Source organism: Ruditapes philippinarum, unplaced genomic scaffold (genome assembly GCF_026571515.1).
Source record: "Ruditapes philippinarum isolate M1 unplaced genomic scaffold, ASM2657151v2 ctg816_1_1_1_1, whole genome shotgun sequence".
Lineage (NCBI taxonomy): Eukaryota > Metazoa > Mollusca > Bivalvia > Venerida > Veneridae > Ruditapes > Ruditapes philippinarum.
Window position 1 is genome coordinate 152,548 of NW_026866215.1, and position 20,152 is coordinate 172,699.

The 20,152-nt window shown below is 31.7% G+C and overlaps 1 protein-coding gene across 1 annotated transcript; it reads left to right on the plus strand.

The window, feature by feature from the left end:
- Positions 1–8,584: 8,584 nt before the first annotated feature.
- On the plus strand, positions 8,585–17,124 carry LOC132731751 (uncharacterized). The gene is made up of 5 exons (XM_060718001.1): positions 8,585–8,646; positions 12,682–12,709; positions 14,017–14,030; positions 15,116–15,222; positions 16,224–17,124. Exons 1-5 carry the CDS (start codon positions 8,585–8,587, stop codon positions 16,733–16,735), a joined length of 723 nt encoding a protein of 240 aa, XP_060573984.1. The 3' UTR covers positions 16,736–17,124.
- The last annotated feature ends 3,028 nt before the right edge of the window (positions 17,125–20,152 follow it).

Here is a 20,152-nt window from a genome sequence, read left to right on the forward strand (position 1 = left end):
TACTTAATTATTAAACATGTATGTCACACAATCTTCGGTCTCGTGTCCGAGCTACTATGCTTCATGTCAGTGTTTGAGTTTTCTTAGAATTACTTAATATATGTATGTCACACAATCTTCGGTCTCGTGTCCAAGCTATTATGCTTTATGTCAGTGTTGGAGTTTCTTAGAATTACTTAATACATGTATGTCACACATTCTTCGGTCTTGGGTCCGAGCTACTATGCTTTATTTCAGTGTTGGAGTTTCTCAGAATTACTAAATTATTATACATGTATGTCACACAATCTTCGATCTCGTGTCCGAGCTACTATGCTTCATGTCAGTGTTGGAGATTCTTAGAATTACTTAATACATGTATGTCACACAATCTTCGGTCTCGTGTCCGAGCTATTATGCTTTATGTCAGTGTTGGTGTTTCATAGAATTACTTAATACATGTATGTCACACAATCTTCCGTCTTGTGTCCGAGCTTCTATGCTTTATGTCAGTTTTTGAAGTGTCTTAGAATTACTTTTCACAATCTTCGGTCTCGTGTCCTAGCTACTATGCTTCATGTTAGTGTTGGAGTTTCTTAGAATTACTTAATACATGTATGTCACACAATCTTCGGTCTCGGGTGCGAGCTACTATGCTTTATGTCAGTGTTGAAGTTTCTTAGAATTACTTTATACATGTATGTCATACAATCTTCGGTCTCGTGTCCGAGCTACTATGCTTCATGTCAGTGTTGGAGTTTCTTAGAATTAATGAATACATGTATGTCACACAATCTTCGGTCTCTGGTCCGAGCTACTATGCTTCATGTCAGTGTTGGAGTTTCTTAGAATTACTGAATACATGTATGTCACACAATCTTCGGTCTCGGGTCCGAGCTACTATGCTTTATGTCAGTGTTGAAATTTCCTAGAATTACTTTCAACATGTATGTCACACAATCTTCCGTCTTGTGTCTAAGCTAGTATTCTTTATGTCAGTGTTGGAGATTCTTAGAATTACTTAATACATATATGTGGCACAATCTTCGGTCTCGTGTCCGAGCTACTATGCTTTATGTCAGTGTTGGAGTTTCTTAAAATTACTTAATATATGTATGTCACACAATCTTCGGTCTCGGGTCCGAGCCCAATGCACATGTCAGTGTTGGAGTTTCTTAGAATCCCTTAATACATGTATGTCACACAATCTTATGTCTCGTGTCCGAGCTATTATGCTTTATATCAGTGTTGGAGTTTCTTATAATTACTTAATACATGTATGTCACACAATCTTCCGTCTTATGTCCGAGCTACTATGCTTTATGTCAGTGTTGAAGTTTCTTAGAATTACTTAATACATGTATGTCACACAATCTTCGGTCTCGGGTCCGAGCTACTATGCTTTATGTCAGTGTTGGAGTTTCTGAGAATAACTTAATACATGTATGTCACACAATTTTCGGTCTCGTGTCCGAGCTTCTATGCTTTATGTCAGTGTTGAAGTTTCTTAGAATTACTTCATACATGTATGTCACACAATCTTCCGTCTTGTGTCCGAGCTACTATGCTTTATGTCAGTGTTGGAGTTTCTTAGAATTACTTAATACATGTATGTCACACAATCTTCGGTCTCGTGTCCGAGCTATTATGCTTTATGTCAGTGTTGGAGTTTCTTAGAATTACTTAATACATGTATGTCACACAATCTTCGGACTCGGGTCCGAGCTACTATGCTTTATGTCAGTGTTGAAGTTTCTTAGAATTACTTTATACATGTATGTTACACAATCTTTCGTCTTGTGTCTGAGCAAGTGTGCTTTATTTCAGTGTTGGAGTTTCTTAGAATTACTTAATACATGTATGTCACACAATCTTCGGATTCGGGTCCGAGCTACTATGCTTTATGTCAGTGTTGGAGTTTCTTAGAATTACTTAATACATGTATGTCACACAATCTTCCGTCTTTCGCCCGAGCTATTATGCTTTATGTTAGTGTTGGAGTTTCTAAGAATAACTTAATACATGTATGTCACACAATCTTCGGTCTCGTGAGCTACTATGCTTTATGTCAGTGTTGGAGTTTCTTAGATTTACTTTAAACATGTATGTCACACAATCTTCGGTCTCGGGTCCGAGCTACTATGCTTTATGTCAGTGTTGGAGTTTCTTAGAATTACTTAATACATGTATGTCACACAATCTTCGGTCTCGGGTATGGGCTTCTATGCTTCATGTAAGTGTTGGTGTTTCTTAGAATTATTGAATACATGTATGTCACACAATCTTCGGTCTCGTGAGCTACTATGCTTTATGTCAGTTTTGGAGTTTTTTAGAACTACTTAACTCAAAAGCCATTTATATTTTGTCGAGCTTTATATCACAAATATGCATTTGATATCTATTCAATACATTGTGTTGCATTATTGTTCTTCAATTGATCTGGGTGGTTGAATATAAAATGCACTATCTCAAGCTTACCATATAATACCAGTCTTACAAATTATTTAAAACTTTAACAGTTTTAGTTTAACGATAGTTAAAGAAATAAATGTATCGAAACATATGATATACACACAATACCAAAATTAGTAAAATAATAGTCATCCTGCAAGTCTTTGATTACTTGCTAAGGCCGTGATTATTAGATAAACCTGATATTTTAGAGTTGCAATATTCAACTTTAAAATAAATTTATACGACAAAAAAATCATCTCTTTTGCACAGTAATTTTACAAAGTAAAGATATTGCCAATTTCGAAGTTCATAAAAATGTTTGCTGATTTTATTACTTATCTTACCTCTTTTCAAGAGCATTAAAGTAAATTAACTACAGGATTGGATGCACAGTTCCGCACTTAGCAATAATAAGTAAATGTATTATGAGTAAGACTGAATGGTATTGATGGATTTAATACCAAAACAAAGTGCGTTTGTTTTGCTAAAACATTGAAGTAAAGGAACAAAATATATATTCAATATTTGTACAGGGAGACCACGTGCAAAAAATGTATACATAATAAAACCAAATTTTGTGATAGAGTTTCTTTTTTGATATGCCAAATTATTGAAACTTATCATATCAATCTTTAAAAAAATGTATGCTTCAATAATGTTTCCTAGGGAGGAGAACGTTCTTTGTACAGATATGTTCATATGTTCTGTTTGAAGCCTTTGGTACATGTAGAATATTTAATCTGCTAAATGAGTTCAATCAAATTTACCGTAATACCATTAATACAATTTTAACCAATTCTGAGAAGATATCATGGTAATAACCATAAAGAAATTATTTGTCTGAGTAATTAATCGTGTAGACTGTATTAAAATAATTTATTTTACAACAACAATAATAACTATTTTAAAAGCATAACAATGAAAATTATGTACATTACCTTGAAAAGAAGAGAATTTTGAATTGACATGTTGTAGCATGTCTTCAACGGCTGTTAAGAAACTTGTCTTGAAGTCATAGATCTCTCTTATGTGTGTAAAGATTGAATCTGAATCAATTCTGCCCGTTGCCGTTCTTTTGATAACACTTTCGATTTCAACGTTCCCATTTATTCCCGATGCAAGTTGTCGTAAAGCCTGCTCAAGTAGCTGTCGATTGCTTGAATAATCGGATGCATTCATAGACAATATCGGAGGATGTCCTTGGAAATCATTTCGATAGGTCTTCAAAGTTGACAAAGAAGCTCTTTCTGAAAGGGAAAGGCCTGACAAAAAAAGTTTCTTCAGCACAACAAAGAGTAGCGACATATCCCATGTATTGGTGTCTGCGTTTACTGTCGTAGGAGTAGGAAAAAGACAATGTTGTTGTTCCTGTAAAACTCCTTTGAACTGAGCTCGTCCTTTCTGCAGAAGATTATCAAGAGTGCGACCGCTCTTAGTTGTTTCTCTCGATACAACACCCCGTAATACAAACAAACCTCCGTCGCCTAGCAGCCATAGGTGTCTCAAATATCTCTCTTCATTTAACGATGCCATTCTGCAAGTTTAATTAAAAATGCTTATGTTTGACATTATGTATGATTTTTGTATTAACGAAATATTAGTGATGCCTAAGATTTAACGGGATTTCACGATCTGGCAGTCTTCATTGTCGAAAACATCGAATAGTTCTTTGGAACTTTTTGCAAATGTGCCACAATGTTATTGAAATAAATATATATTAAACTGAAAATTGTACCGTTTACTTTTATTGAAATAAGATTTATGCAAAAATACACAACACTTACTTATTTATATATTTTTTGAAAATGCGCATTTCTACTATCATTTATATCGAAATGTGATAGAGTTAACACATTAGCAGTGTAAAAGGCCCAAATAGGACTTTGTTACTCCTACTTAATAAGTTAATTAAGAGTTTAAATTAAAACTTTTAAATCATCTTCTATTTAGAATTTTAACAAAGTCATTGATAGGATCTTATTAATCCTAGCTCTTATTTAGGAGTAAAAATGTTGATATAAGGTTTTTACTATAACTGCCAATTGGAAGATACAAAGCCCTAAAAGGCTTTTAATTTTTCTTATAAGGTTTATTCACCTAATGTAACATTTATAAACTCCTATTTAGATTTTTAAAATTCCTAATTATGATTTTCGTGTCCTAATCAGTGTTTTCAAATGTTTAATTATGGGATGTATAGTCTTGATAAAACTTTTATAATTCCTAATTAGGAGTTATTTTTATATAAAGAGTTAGCACCAGGCCGGGTCCGTCGTTAACTGACACAATGCATAAGTGATTAGTCATAAACGGAAATACTATTAAGATATCTCACAAGTCAAAACTTCAGTGCATTTATGCTTTGATTTTATTGATATGTGAAATTCTTTGACGAAGTTCAATTTTGCATATACATTTAAAGGCAAAATGAGGTCAAGGATATCTTTCTCTTCACAAATGTATAACTGCTGTTAATATATTATAATAGACTAAGAGCCAAGGGCAATTCAATCGAAATTTTTACTAAATCTGAAACTTAAACAAAAGTAAGTATAAAGTGTCTCCTTTACAAATATCCAAAGCTTAAAGAAATTTGCTATCACAACGCTTCAGAATCCAAGATGGCGTCCAATATGGCTGCCGATTTTATGGAAAAACAGGTATATTCTTATTATTTTAAATTTTACTGCAAAAATTATGCCGTTTTCGATAAAAAAAAGGTGTTCAAACATTCCAGAAATAACATAGTTATGATAAAATAACAGTGAATGATATAGCGTTTTATGTTTTTGTCAAAATATCAAATAAAAATGCCTATTTTTTGCACGTTTTACTATAATGATTGTCTTAAAATAACAAAAATAATCCGAGTGGCTACTTTGTTTGTCATAAAAACTACGTGCAATTAAGCTGTTGTAATAAAAAATGCAAGGAATTGCAATTTGTTTAATTTTTATACGTTGTTAAAGTTGGTGGGGGTAATTTCACCCAAAAAAATCCGAAAAAAAAATCGCCGAAACATGTTTATTTTATTTCTCTGCTTTTTTATTTTAACCCTCGGCTAGTTTTTTGTAACTTCAATACTGTATTCTCCTGTAAAATGTATGACACAAGAACTGTACTGTTTACGTCAATAAAATGTTATGTCTGTCTATCCCACAATGTATATCTTAGCATGAAAAAGGTCGTTGAATTCGGTAACATTCTTTTATTATCGTGGCTTTAATTATCAGCCCAGTGTATCAGATTTAAACGCCCTTGGATATTTAAGAGTTTGATGTCATAGTAATCATACTTACGTTTTAAACGCAAAAGGGTAATACATCTATATGTATTAAGAAATGTGTTAAACCAAATAATGCATTTAGTTGCACTATTCGTACACCAACTCAGTGTTGATTAATGTTTGGTCTGGGTTTCTGTTAAAATTAATATAGCTTACTGTTTTTTAATTTAGAAAATAAACCAAAACTACTCTCTAAGTACTTCAGAATTGTATTTATTTTCTGTATAGTTTTAAAAGTTAGAGTTTGGTTTTACAACTTGAAAAGGCTTTTATTATTTCATTTCTTAAAGTCATATCCGTGTATTTGTATGCTATACATATAAATGGGTTTAAGTAATTTAATATCCAAATTTTTACGCTTAAATATATTCATATGCATGCCATTTTAATTTAAAACTTAACAAATCGATTAAACCCTATAAATTACAGTAAATAGGATTTAGACATTATTTTATATCTTTCAGTCTTCAGGTGAAATATAAGTATATATAAATGTATATAGATAAAGAACAAAAATGAAATTTTAAGGAAAGTACTCACGGAATCAAAACAATTTAATTATTCCGTCGTCTGTCTTTTTTTATCTATATTCACCATTTTATGCCTTGTACGTCGTATGTGAAACAGCGCATGCGCGCATACCTAAACAATCGTTAAAACTTTCCGTAACAAGATAGTTATTTTGTATTGTTTAAAAAAATAGATTAACTTTAAGTGTAGTAAATACAAGTCTCAGACAATCGATATTTGATCGTATCATGCATCGTATTTGTTGAAAATATCAATTTCGTTTTGACTATTTTCACATTGGCTAGCATGCATGAATTGTAATATAATTTTATGGAAAAAAAATCAACTAAATGAAACATTGAAATTAATTGATGGTATATATGTTACGAACTGGTCGTCATATATATATATATAAGTCTATAAATGAAAGTAGCAACTTTGACATTGGAAAAACAATATTCAAATTGTCGGCGAAGATTATAATACTTAAATACTAGTATAACATTATTGCATTTGCATATTGTAAATCAAGTTTAACGCAATACGTATCGTTTTGGAAGAGCACCAAAACGTTGAAATCCGTAATACATTAAAACTTTTAATGTACGCTGATCTTATATGAAGTGATATTTTAAATAAATCAGTAACAACAGAAATGCAATACCAACCTATAAAGACTGTATCATCCCGGTCCAACAGCACCATCCATCTTATAGAATACATTAATAAGTCTTGCTGTCTGTTATTATTGTTCGTTCTTCGCTATCTTGTAATTTCATTTTTTATTTTAAATGATGCATTCTCATTTACACCTGAGTTTATCTTATATTCCCACATCATATCCCATTTTTATGATTTTGTTTTCAAAGCTGTTTTGATCCAAGGGTTATATACAGAATCGTCATGGAGAGATGGAGAGAAACTCCAATGTTAAGTCAATCCAAGTTCTTGAAGTGAAATCCTTCACTACCCAGTAAGGGAAATGTGCTCCACAGAAATGCCGATACCGTTTTTCTATTATCATGCTCTTTTAATATTTTTTGTGCTTGTACTCAAGAAAATACAGTAAAAACACTCAATTTAGACCACCATTGGGATTTAGTGAAAGCGGTCGTAATTGCGGGGGTGGTCTTAATTTTAAATATTCTCATCATTGTTTACACACTTTATGACCATGGCCTATTTTAGTTATTTTGTTAGAACTAACAATATGTATCATAACATGCAAATACAATATTAAAGTACTATGTTATAATAAAAATCCGATAAGAGGAATGCATATTTTCTGAAGAAATTTAACATTAAATTCTCTTTGGTCTGATTTTTATTTTATTATGCCATTTTATTATATGATGTACATTATTCATCTATCAAAATAGAAATTTAATTTTTACCAAAAAAAATGTGCTGACAGCAACATTACCCCACACTTAGATTTACTTTTTCACCCTTTTTCACCCTTTTTCATACAATAACCTAATAATTAACAGTTCTTGACACCTTGGGGTATTAAGTGTCATACCTTAGAGCATTCAAGCATTCAAGCATATAATAACAACAAATTAAAGATCTAGGTCGGTGTTGACTTTAATATCAGCGGTCTCAATAGTGGGGTCAAATAAGAATAAAAGAAGGAATTGGGACTGAATCTGGTTGTCTTAAAAGTGGATAAGCGGGGTAGTCTTTATTCTGAATCATGTAATCAATGACATAAATAATAGAAAATTCCGTTCTTTTAAACAATGATCTTAATAGCGGGTATGTCTTAAATCGGGGATGGCCTTAAGTAGGGATTCTGCTGTAAATAGATAAAATCCGTTATTATTTCGAATAAACAAATATTTATTAGTATCCTTATATATCTCTCTCTCTCTCTCTCTCTCTCTCTCTCTCTCTCTCTCTCTCTCTCTCTCTCTCTCTCTCTCTCTCTCTCTCTCTCTCTCTCTCTCTCTCTCTCTCTCTCTCTCTCTCTCTCTCTCTCTCTCTCTCTCTCTCTCTCTCTCTCTCTCTCTCTCTCTCTCTCTCTCTTCTCTCTCTCTCTCTCTCTCTCTCTCTCTCTCTCTCTCTCTCTCTCTCTCTCTCTCTCTCTCTATCTTTGGTTTCCTTTAAGGCATGAAATAACACCCAGATGTTTCGAATCATCAGTATTAATTTTAACATAAATATATACAATCACGCATAATTTACAATGTACAATATTATTAATTTGTCTCCAATTAATAAATGGCAGAGTGGTTAACGCGTTGAATTATTACTCTATGGATTGCTGACCGCGTTGATTCATCCCCATTAGGACGGCCTACAACAGTTCTATAAACTTAGACTGCAGTTGTCAAAACACCCTTATTTTCATATATGGTAGTTTCTAAATTCAAATATGAAATTTTCTCTCTTCAAAGAAATCTCAGTGATATTTAGCTAACTGCATAATAAAAACATTAATTCACATTTTTTATATCTTTCATTTTAAAAATTGTGACAAGATAATTTATCGAAAAGAGATGTGTGATAATCAAATATGTCTTATTTTACCAAAATGATTTACAAACCTTTTTACCTTTTGTAGCGTAAGACGATAAAATGGATCTTTTCTATAAGGAAAAAACCACCCCCTTGCAAACAAATTTGATTAGATAGGAATTATATTCTAAATGGCTTGAGATATTTGAATGACTAATACTAATCCAATGTTTGCATAAATCGAGGTAATTCTTGTAGAAAGGGGATTTTGTTCTTAGAAGTTTCAATCACAATCCTAAGCCATATAATTATATTAGTCACTGTCATGCCAATTCAAAGGTTTCACTTTCTGAGTATTCCAGACTGGCATACCTATACCAGCAAACAAATTGACAGACACTTCTTTGCATGTCACCTTACCTGGCAGTGCAAAAATGATCTAGTGCTCATAAGAGCAAACCAGGCTATGAACGTAAATGACTTTTTTGTTTTCATTTTCTACTTTAATAGTAAATTTAGAATTCTGCAAAAAATCGTTAAATTTGGTTCATTAATAAAAAGGTTATAAGTTATATTCGTTGCGCTTTTTATTAAAATCATATCCGTGAAAGACAGAAGGTACCGAATATGACTTACATTTGATAAAGAAAGTGTTTGTTGTTGGTTTTTCTTTGTCTAAATGAGATATTTCGTTACAATGAAATGAAAAAAAAACATGCACAAAATCGTTAAATTTGGTCCATAAATAAGAAAGTTATAAGTTATATTCGTTGCGTTCTTCATAAAAGTCATATCCGTGAAGGACGGAAGATACCGAATATGACATATTTTATAAATTAAGTATTCTTTTTGTAGTTTTTTTGTCTGGATATGATATTTAATTACAATGAAGTGAAATAACATGCACAAATTCGTTAAAATTGGTCCATAAATAAAAAAGTTATAAGTTATGTTTGTTGCGTTTTTAAAACGGGTACCACTTTAGAATATGAAACGTACTTATATAACTTGTAACTGTTTCATTTACGGCCATAATTAAACACATTTGTGCATGTGTTATTATTTTAACTTTATAAATGACCAATAAATTACAAAAAAGGAACAAGTTTGAAAATAATGAGTCATATTCGGTATCTTCAATAAGCCACTGATATGACTTTTATACAGAGCATGCAACATAAGGAACTTAAAAAGTCATAATCGTTATCTTCTTTCCGCAACGGATATGACTTTTACTTAGAACATGCAATAAATATAACTTGTTACTCTTTTATCGATCAAATTTAACCATTTTGGCATGTAAATTTATTTTATTATTATAAAATATCGTGTGAAGTAAGAAAACTGTAAAAAATATAATTCATATTCGGTATATATTGTCATTTAATTTCATTATTATCATACATCACATCCAGACAAAAAGCAACACTAACTTTATAAAATATAAGTCATATTCGATATATTTTGTCCTTCACGGGTGCGATTTTTATAAAAACAAACAAAGCCGAATCTACAAAGACAAAAAGAGTCACATGATCAAAATTGCGGGAAAGCAAGGGAAACAACTCAACAACCAAAAATGTAGCAAGACACCTGAATAATCGACTCTGTTACATACATAACACGCATATAAATGGGTTTAAGTAATTCGATATCTGAATTTCTACGCATGAATGATTTTAAATGAACGCCATTTAAAGTTATATCTTAACAAATCGAATAAACTCTATGATTTAGAGTAAATTTAAATCTATATTTCTATTCTTTCAGACTTCAGGCAGAATATAATTATATATATTAAATGTCTATAGATAACGAACCAAAATGAGATGTGAAGGAAAGTACTCATGGAAACAAAACAATTCATTTATTCCGTCGTCAGTCTTTTTATCTATATTCATATTCTATGTCCATTACGTCGTATGTGAAATAGCACATGCACGCATACCTAAGCAAATATGTAATCTTTAAACATTTCCGTTGGCATTTTTGTTACAAGATAGTTATTTGGTATTTTTTAAACATAGATGTAAACTGAAATTCTTATTAAATACAAGTCTCAGGTAATCGATATTTGATCGTATCATGTATGGTATTTTGTTGAAATTGTTTTCTTTTAACTATTTTCACAGTGTTTATGTACGAGCATTAAATTAATTTCAATTATTGAAAAAATAACTTAATGAAACACAATCTTATTGAAATTATTTGAGGGTTTAAATGTATCGACCTGATCGTTTTATTTCAAGGCTGAAAAGACAAGTCTATAAATTAAACTAGAAATTTTGACATAGGAAAAACAATTATCAAATTATCAACGAAGATTATAATACATAAATATAACATTATTGCTTTCGCATATTTTAAATAATCTTTAACGCAACAAGTATCGTTTTTGAAAAGCATCAAAATGTTTAACTTCTTAATACATTAAAATTCTCAATGTAAGACCAATTTATAAAGTGAATTTTTAAATTGAACAATAATAACAAAAATCAATGTCATATGTTATCGAATATTTGGTTGAAGGACAGGTTTAAGTCTCATGTTTAGCAAGCAAGTTTTACAACGGTTCTTTAAACATATGACTGCCTAATAAATCATGCTTTTACCAAAGTATACTAATATTCACATATTAAGGTAGTTTCTAAATTCAAAAATAGGACATGTTCACTATTCAAAGAGTGCCCAGTGATATTTAGAAAACTGTATCATAAAAACATTAATTAACATTTTGTATAACTCCCATTTTATAGATTGTGACAAGATAATTTTTCGAACAGAGATGTGCAAAATGACTTACACACTAATTTACTTTATAAAAAGTAAGAGGGTATCATGGAACTATTATATAAGGTGAACAGACCATCCCCCTTGCAAACAGGTAGCATTACTATTATTCCTTATAACAGAACACAAACATGCATGCAGCGGACATAATTCGCTCTACTTTAGTTTCCAACGCAAAAAAGGTGTTTTTTTATCAATTCCATTTAAATTTCTGGATCATATTTGAATTAAACCAAATGAAAGTTTGAAGAAAGGTGATTTTGTTCTAAGAATTGTTTTGTCGGAAGTTTGAATCACAATCCTTAGCAATATAATTATATTAGTCACTGTCATGACAATTCAATGGTTTTGCTTTCTGAGTATTCCTGACTGACATACCTATATCAGGAAACAAATTGGCAGACACCTCTTTGTTCGTCACCTTACCTGGCAGTGCAAAATTGATCTAGTGCTCACAAGAGTCAACCGGGCTATGAGCTAAATTACTTATTCTCTATTTTATTGACAATTACTTGAGTATCCTAAATAAACAGGCATACGGTGAGTAAGCATTATTATTTGGTTTAGTGAAATTGAGTCACAGCTCACTTGAGCTAGTTGGTAAGAAATAGACATATCTATACCGCCTCATCACGGTATCACATCTTGTTAACAGAATCTAATCAGATATAGCAGTATATGGGCGTAAATGACTTTTACTTTGAAAATCGGCTAAGAAACAAAAATCCCTAACAATTAACAATTGGGGGCTGTTTTTAAAGTTTCTCTAAATTTTCTTAAAAGTATTTTGGTTGACCTTGTTATACATGTACTAAGTAAAATACTTTTATCCCGTAGTTTTGATTTTATTAGACTTTAAAAATATCAGGTAGATCTACCATTTTTGTTTTTAAAATTTAGCTTTTCAGCCAATGAATAACTATATTAATTATTATTATTATAAGTTAACACTTTTTTCCTTCCAAAAGGTTTATGAGAGGTACATGTACATAAATAAATGTTTAGAAAAAGGTTAAGCCTTCTAAGGTTTGAACCAAATGCCCTTATTTTTTCTTGCCGATTTAAATATTTTTTCAAAGGAAAGGTTATGAATAAGGATTGTCATATCTTAACTGATAAAACTAGATTTACCTTAGAATAACTATTGAACTTAGGTAGGTCCATTGAAATGTACAGGTTATTAACATTAAGTGTCATTAAAGCAGCACAACTCCACCAAAAGGATCAATTGTAAGTTTGTTGAAAATCACGAGGTAAGATAAATCAATAATATTTTGAAATACATTGTACATGTCATTTAGTAGCAAACAAATTATTGCTTTAAAATGTATCAGTCAATCCTTCCGATAACAAACGAAACACAATAACATCAAATACCATAAACATGACTTTTGTATTTATAAATAAAAGAGATGACAAATTTGTCTTCCTTGTTGAAAGAAAAAGATTGAAAGATGAACATAAGCTTTATCTAGGCAGGCTGTTTTCAGTATGAAACAAAAACGAAAAAAAAAAAAAAAAAAAAAAAAACGTGACGCTTCTGTTTCGACATGAAAGTCGTTGTTGAGATGTAATGACACAAACATCAATTGAGTATTGTCAAATTTGCCGTTCTGGACGTTCATTAAGTCAGTATAGTTGCCTTGGCAAAGGAAGTTACTATTTAAACATGGCAAAGTAATATTGGTCATGGCAAATGCAAGCTTTGCATGCAATTTTACAAAAACTATGAAAGACAGAAAACGAAACACATTAATTTTTAAACCTGTCAGTTTGTGTCACAATTTCAGATAATTTAAAGCGCGTAAAAAGAGTTGAATTTGCCAAAAGCCTGCATGGCAAAAAGAAACCGTCAGCTATCTATATTTGTTTGAATAATCGTTTAAAGAATAGTGCAAGTATTTTGCCACTTCACTTGCATAATTATCAATATATATAAGGAAATGTAGCCATTGACTCAAAGAATTGTGCACATTTTAACATATTGCTAAATTACATTCTGCTACTTTGCTAATATGACACTTGTTTTATTTTCGAGAATGATTCATTTTTTCTTAAGAATTTTGTTTTGCATGAAAGACAAAACAAGTATTTATAAGTAATGTATTCAAGATATAAATAGAATAGTTACAAAAGTTATGCTATTACAACGCTAATTCATTACATTGACAGTATAGTTTTTCTCTATGATAAATAGACATGTGAATATGCTTTTGTTATTTAAGCTCGTCCCTATATGATACTATGAATTAGATAATAGTGACAGGACCAAATAGGCGTAATTGTTTTCACCGGGTTTGTTTCAAACTATGACTTTGATTGATACACATATAGTTGATGCGTTTCTAGTGTGTTTTGTCGTATAAATAGTATAAATAAGGGTACAAGCAGACAAATACAACAGGTGTTATACCGACATTTGTTAAGGAAGCGTACATTTACTACACATTCCAAAAATGGTTTCTTTGTGAACTCTGACGGCTTTCCCCACATTGGGCTATACAGGTATCGAATTTGTTCAATAACATCCATTGGAGACATCAGCTGTCAGGTAAAGAATTATCTTAACAATTTCCGAGTTACTCATTTGTTTGCTCGCGCTATTGCTTATTTCAAATTATTGCCATTTTATTTTATTTATCAATCTAATTCTTTCTTATTGTCACTATTTCTTCCGAAAGTAACGTAATATTATGTTATATACGTGTATATACATGTATATTGAAAAGAAAAGATATAAAACACATTCAGTAACAGAGTCGCATACACTAACTTAAAGTTATCCTTATAAAGTTATGCATTGCTTTTAACGCTTATGAACCCTAATCGGGTTAAATAAACTTGTCATTTTTTTCTTAAAAAAGTGATATGTATCGTTCCTATGTTAGGTTTTTTGTGTTTTCAAATATGACTTTTACAGAATGTTATATAGCATTTGTAGTGAAAGGTATCTTACCAAGATCAAAATTGTCTCGGTAAAATATTTGACAATACTCTGTCGTTCACATAACAGTCATTAAAAACAGAAAAGTAAATTGATGTTCCAGTATTCAATTCATGTGCATACCATATCTTTAAAAGTCAATTTATTAAATTAATGAGATAACATTGTTTTAGAACTGTAACATTAAAAGTATTGTTTTATATTGAATCATATTAAAAAAAACCTATAACTGTCTTTATCATTATCATTATATATATATATGTGTGGGTGTGTGTGTGTGTGTGTGTGTGTGTGTGTGTGTATGTGTGTGTGTGAATGCGAAAGAAAATAAAGAGAAATGCTTTAATGTATATTTTTTTTATTTGATTCTATAAACAAAATTTCTTGTCGAATCTGTTCGTCTAAAAATAGCTTAAAAGCCATTTTCTTGTTTGTACAGATATGAAAAGTGAGATAAATAGGGTTTTAATGAACTTTATTTCAAAATAATCATATTAAAAGTAAGTTTAGAAAAAACTAAATGACTCATTAAAATACCACCAACAAATATATAAAGAAATTATCGCATTATGTTTGAAGCGAGCGACCATGATAATGATTTTTTCTTTTATCATGAAAAATGCTAAATCTGTCGGATATCTCCGATATTGACATACATAATTACCCTTTACATATTTACCTTTACAAAACAGTGGTATGAATGTATTGAAGACGGAGGATTTAGAGCAAGATGGTTGGAGGATGGTATTTAGAGGGACATCTGGCAATGGCCATAGTGTTTACCATGCCTGGATTGACGGTACTTTATTCATGTTATTCCTAAAAACATCCTTAACAATTAACTTTTAATTCTTCATTTGTATCGTTCATTTTCACAAAGCTGGCTTCAAATGTTGTGTGTCAGCTGTAATCAGTTGTTATGTACTTCAATTCAGTTTTATAATATTGTTCTAGTCAATAGGTGTCATGGAGTGCAAGAATGTGTTAAAAATCGTATACTTAATCTTATAAATTTACCATTGTCTCTCATGATAATCGCGCTCAATCACAATTGCTTTCATTACTCTTGAGGGATCTTCCTTTTACAAGAGTCTAAGGATTGCAAACAAGTAGACAAAAATATTAGAAATTCAAACAAAATAGCTTGAAATAAAACACGTTAACAAAACAGAAATACTACCCCCTTTCAACAATAAGAATATTTAACACCTTTTCAGTCTTCTGGGTCTGTCTAACCTAAATATTGCCATATCTGATTGAACATATCTCCTCCTAAACATTGTCATATCAATCTGAATATCTTTTTCCCGATATCTTCCTGGTCACGTTTCTTCCTTCTCTACATAAAGGTAATGTCATACCCATATCATAATCAAAAGATTAAACTATCATAAGCTAGTTAAGAAAACCGCTGAATACTTAATTGAAATAAATCAATTTGTAACAAAACGTAACAACAATTTAATGTTTTAAATTGTTTTTAATGCTAGGAATTTACAATTTTAAGCAAATTGTCATTAATTTTCTTTAACACATTCAGTTTCACAAATGTGCATTGATGGATCATTCATTTTGATTCGTGAACACTGTAAATTGAATGGTCAAAATGTATAATGAATAAAAAAGCATTAGTCGCCACGCTATAATTATATGCTTTTCTAATATTGTTATTTAATATAGCTGCTTAATTTCCTTTATGTCTGTTTTTTGTATGTTTACTTAATTAATTAGTTACCAATTTTTCATTTATCATGTTAAAATTAAACAAGTGAGTGTTATTTTATGCTTCGTCATTTTCAGGAAATAATTCAAATCCAGACAAACCAGTTTCTATGAAACGTTCTCATGGTTTACACTATCGGGATAACGTCTTAGACAACTGGTCAAAACTTGATATCAAGCTGGTTAAATTTGCATTCTATGATACTGACAAAGAAGTGTCATACGTGATCTTCAACGGGAAAGATAGCGACATGAACAACTGGTTTGATAAGAGCCGTGTCATTGACTCCAGTTGGCCAGACCTGACTTCCAAAAGTACATTTAACAAATTCTCCATTGAAGGAGATACCATAAATAATCTACATGATCGTCGTTTCTACATTAACAGAAATTATGGTGGATGTGCAAATGACCGTGATCACCTTGTAGTTATAAATTCAGCTGTATCTAAGCCCGGATGTTTGTTTGACAGCCAGCCATCCTATCCAGCGTTCATATATTCAAAATATAATTCGGTCGTCTTCTTCCAGAGGAGAATGTTTGGTACTGCAGATTTCATGGTGGTTTCTATAAAGACAAGCGTTGGCTAACTGTAAACACCACAGTGTCAAAATACCGTAATTTGTTCAAGACTTATAAGAACACAAACCATTTGCAATTGTTATTTTAAGGACATTTTTTTTCTGTACTTTAAACTGTTAAACTTATTTCTATGTTACCTTTATACAAATTGAATGTTTATTTTTCTGATGATATTTAATTGCGTACAAACGTTTGAATTTTAGGACAGTTATGTTACACCAATTGCTCACAATGTCTTCTTGTAATGATCATCAATAAATCTTTAGCAACATCTTTAAATACATTGTAAATAACATTTCCTTATGCAGCAAAATAGTGACCCATTGAAACTTGTTAAGCTATGTTTGTGAACAAAATACACTACAGTAACAAATAAAAACATATGAAACTAAAATTATTTCATAGTTCTTATGATCACTTTTCTCAAACTTTTCTGGTACACGAATCAATGAAAACAATAAGATGTTCCAAAGCACAGTATCCCATATACAATGCAAGGCGTGAAAAACCATATATTTGTTCCTTCACAGAACTTTAACATACATAATTCGTTTCACTGTTATTTTATGATTCCTGTCACGATACAAACAATTATGCTTCGGATTTTAGGGAGCTCAAACAAAGATGTATTATAATATCAATTTATGCATATCATATCATAAAGTTGTAATTAAATACATCACAATTTATATGAAAAATACCAAACTTACCAGTTTGTGGAACTGAATTTACAATTGCAAATTACTAAAAATAATTCACCCACATACGAGGTATATATGAAAATTCTTTGATCAGTAGAGGGGTGTGTCATTTAGACAAAATAAGGAAAGTTGAAATCAGAGCCGTCATGAAATACCTCTGTAAGAAAGGGATGTCCCCGAAGAAAATCCATGAAGACTTCATGGATACACTTGACTACCTCCGAAGAAATTCAAGAGAGTGCCTTCAGCAGGGAAGTTGTTGGATTCAATGTTTTGGGATAGTCAGAGGATAAGCATGCTTGACTTTTATGAGCAAGGTCGTACCATAAACGGTACGTACAATGCAGACGATTTGAGACGTCTGCGTCAAGAAATCGCGCGTAAAAAGGGGGCAACTGACTCAAGGCGTTCTGTTTCTGAACGAAAATGCGCAAGCTAACCAGATTGCGATGGCTGCTGCAAATGATTGCGACCTTGAAATTCTCCCCCCCCCCCCTCGCCCATATTCTCCGGACTTGCCCCCCTCTGACTTTTACCTGTTACCGAAACTGAAAACCAAGCTTCGTGGTAGACGTTTTGGAAGCAATGAAGGTGTCATAGAGGCGGTCAATGAGTTCTTCTTGGACCAAGAAGAGAGTTCTATTTTGAAGGGTTAAACAAGTTGGCAAAGTTTGTTGACGTAGAGAGCGATATTATTGAAAAGTAAGACCATAAGTTTGGTTCTACTACTACCGGAAGTACACCGGGCCAAACACTTTTTTATCAATCCTTGTACAATCTTAAAAACACTGATAACAACCAAAAGCAGCTCAGGATGATACTGGCCAACAATCAATTGGCCATGTTTCCAAATGTCACAGGGTGAGATAAATGTACAACCTGGGCGGGACTTGGGCACCTTGGAAACTGTTCCGTGGCTCTACCGACTTATTCATCTTCTCCCTTAAACAGTTCTGAATCGTGACATATATTCATCTATTACAGAATAAACAAAGACCGCATTAAATAGGGGAAATTCTTTCCTGACATTACTTTAAAAAGTATATTACTTTTAAATAAAGGTAGTAATATTTTATTATTCATTAGCTGTTGGCTTGTTATTTGAGACGGTTTCCTGTGTAAACGTCTCGGTCAATATATTCAGTCACGCTTCTGCTTGCTGCTTAATGTCATGGGGTGAGGAAAATGTGCAGCTTGACCGGGATTTGAACCTGAGACCCTTTGAATACTCTACGGCACTACCGACTGAGCTATCCAGCCGTATACACATTTTGTCCCTTGAATAGTGAACAGTTCTGAATCGTGATACAAGCAATTCATATCTTATAAAAATGCCTGATACTTTTCACAAACAAAAACGAAATTGCCACATGATTTAAATTGCAGGAAACCAAGGGAGACAACTCTAAAAATCTACAATATATTAAGTAATCTGATTGATTGACCCTGATAGATACACAAATATGAACGAATGAGAAGTATAATCGATTTATTTTTTGTCCACAAATAGAAATTACTAAGCAAAGGATAAAATAATCTTGAGTTAAAAGTGTGTCGTGGTGTTTCCAAATTTAGGCGCCTGTAAGATTTTATGATGATTAAATTATTACTATGACGTCATGCCTTTGTTCTGGTTTACTGCACTTTCAAAACAGTATATCAGGTCGTCCAATACTTATGTGAAAGTCCAATATAAATTGTGTTACGCATAAATATTAGACAGCGTGTCGTGTAGACAAAGAAGCTTGTATGACCACTGCACTTTGGAATTAAATCCAAATAGAAAAAATAAGTGACACATAACCTCTTATATCAGAAGATTAAACGAGGAATTCAACGCCTTTCCTCGCCCATTTACGCATTTTACATTTATGTATAGATCAGTAATAGTTTATAAACTTGTAAGTCTGCGCGATACAGAAACACATGTACACACATTTAGCTAACATTCATTCTCGAGTTGCTTGCCTTCATTGTATGTACGTAATGTCTCAGTTCGAGGGGTTAGAGTCGATCACTTCTAATCCAGTTACCTCTCTGGCGTGGGTTCGATCTCCGGGAGATGCTTTGGTAGTTTAGCGTGGAGGAAGGTAGTCTAGTACTGGTGTAACTCTCCTGGAACGATGGTTAGGAAACTACCCGGCCTATATGATTGAAATGCTGTTGGAAAAGGCGTAAATAAAAACAAACAAACAAACAAAATGTCTCAGTTGATTCAACATTTCAAATGCATATAATAGAGAAAATTAATACATCTATTCAATACAAAAGCGGTTATATTTGCTAACATATGTCTTATTTGTAAATAGAAACATTTTAAAATCCAGTGGTATGACAAACATCATATAAACAAAATTTGAAAACATCATTTCTTTGCATATCATCTGAAAACAAAATTTCACATCCGTAATAGGTATATAGAAAAAAATCTCAATTGGGAATCTATACAAAATATTATTTTGACACTAGGTAGTTAGTATGTAAATCCTCCTTAAAAGATATCGTCTCAATCATTCATTCAAAATTTCAGAGACTTATCACAAATTTGAAAACTTATTTATCCTCAGTTTTGTAAAACAAAAATGTATATATCTCGACTCAACTTAACTCAAATAGTTTTATTGGCATAAAACAAATAACAAATTTATAGCCATACACAATATAACCGGTTCAGTGATGATGGAAAGGCATGCATGTTTATATAATTTACAGACGTGTACTGTT

Coding starts and splice junctions, on each gene's coding strand:
- LOC132731751 (XM_060718001.1), top strand. CDS start 8,585: ATGGTAGTTTCTAAATTCAAATATGAAATTTTCTCTCTTCAAAGAAAT. Junction 8,647..12,681: donor AGAAATCTCAGTGATATTTA/GCTAACTGCATA, acceptor GTGTCATTAAAG/CAGCACAACTCCACCAAAAG. Junction 15,223..16,223: donor TTACCATGCCTGGATTGACG/GTACTTTATTCA, acceptor CGTCATTTTCAG/GAAATAATTCAAATCCAGAC.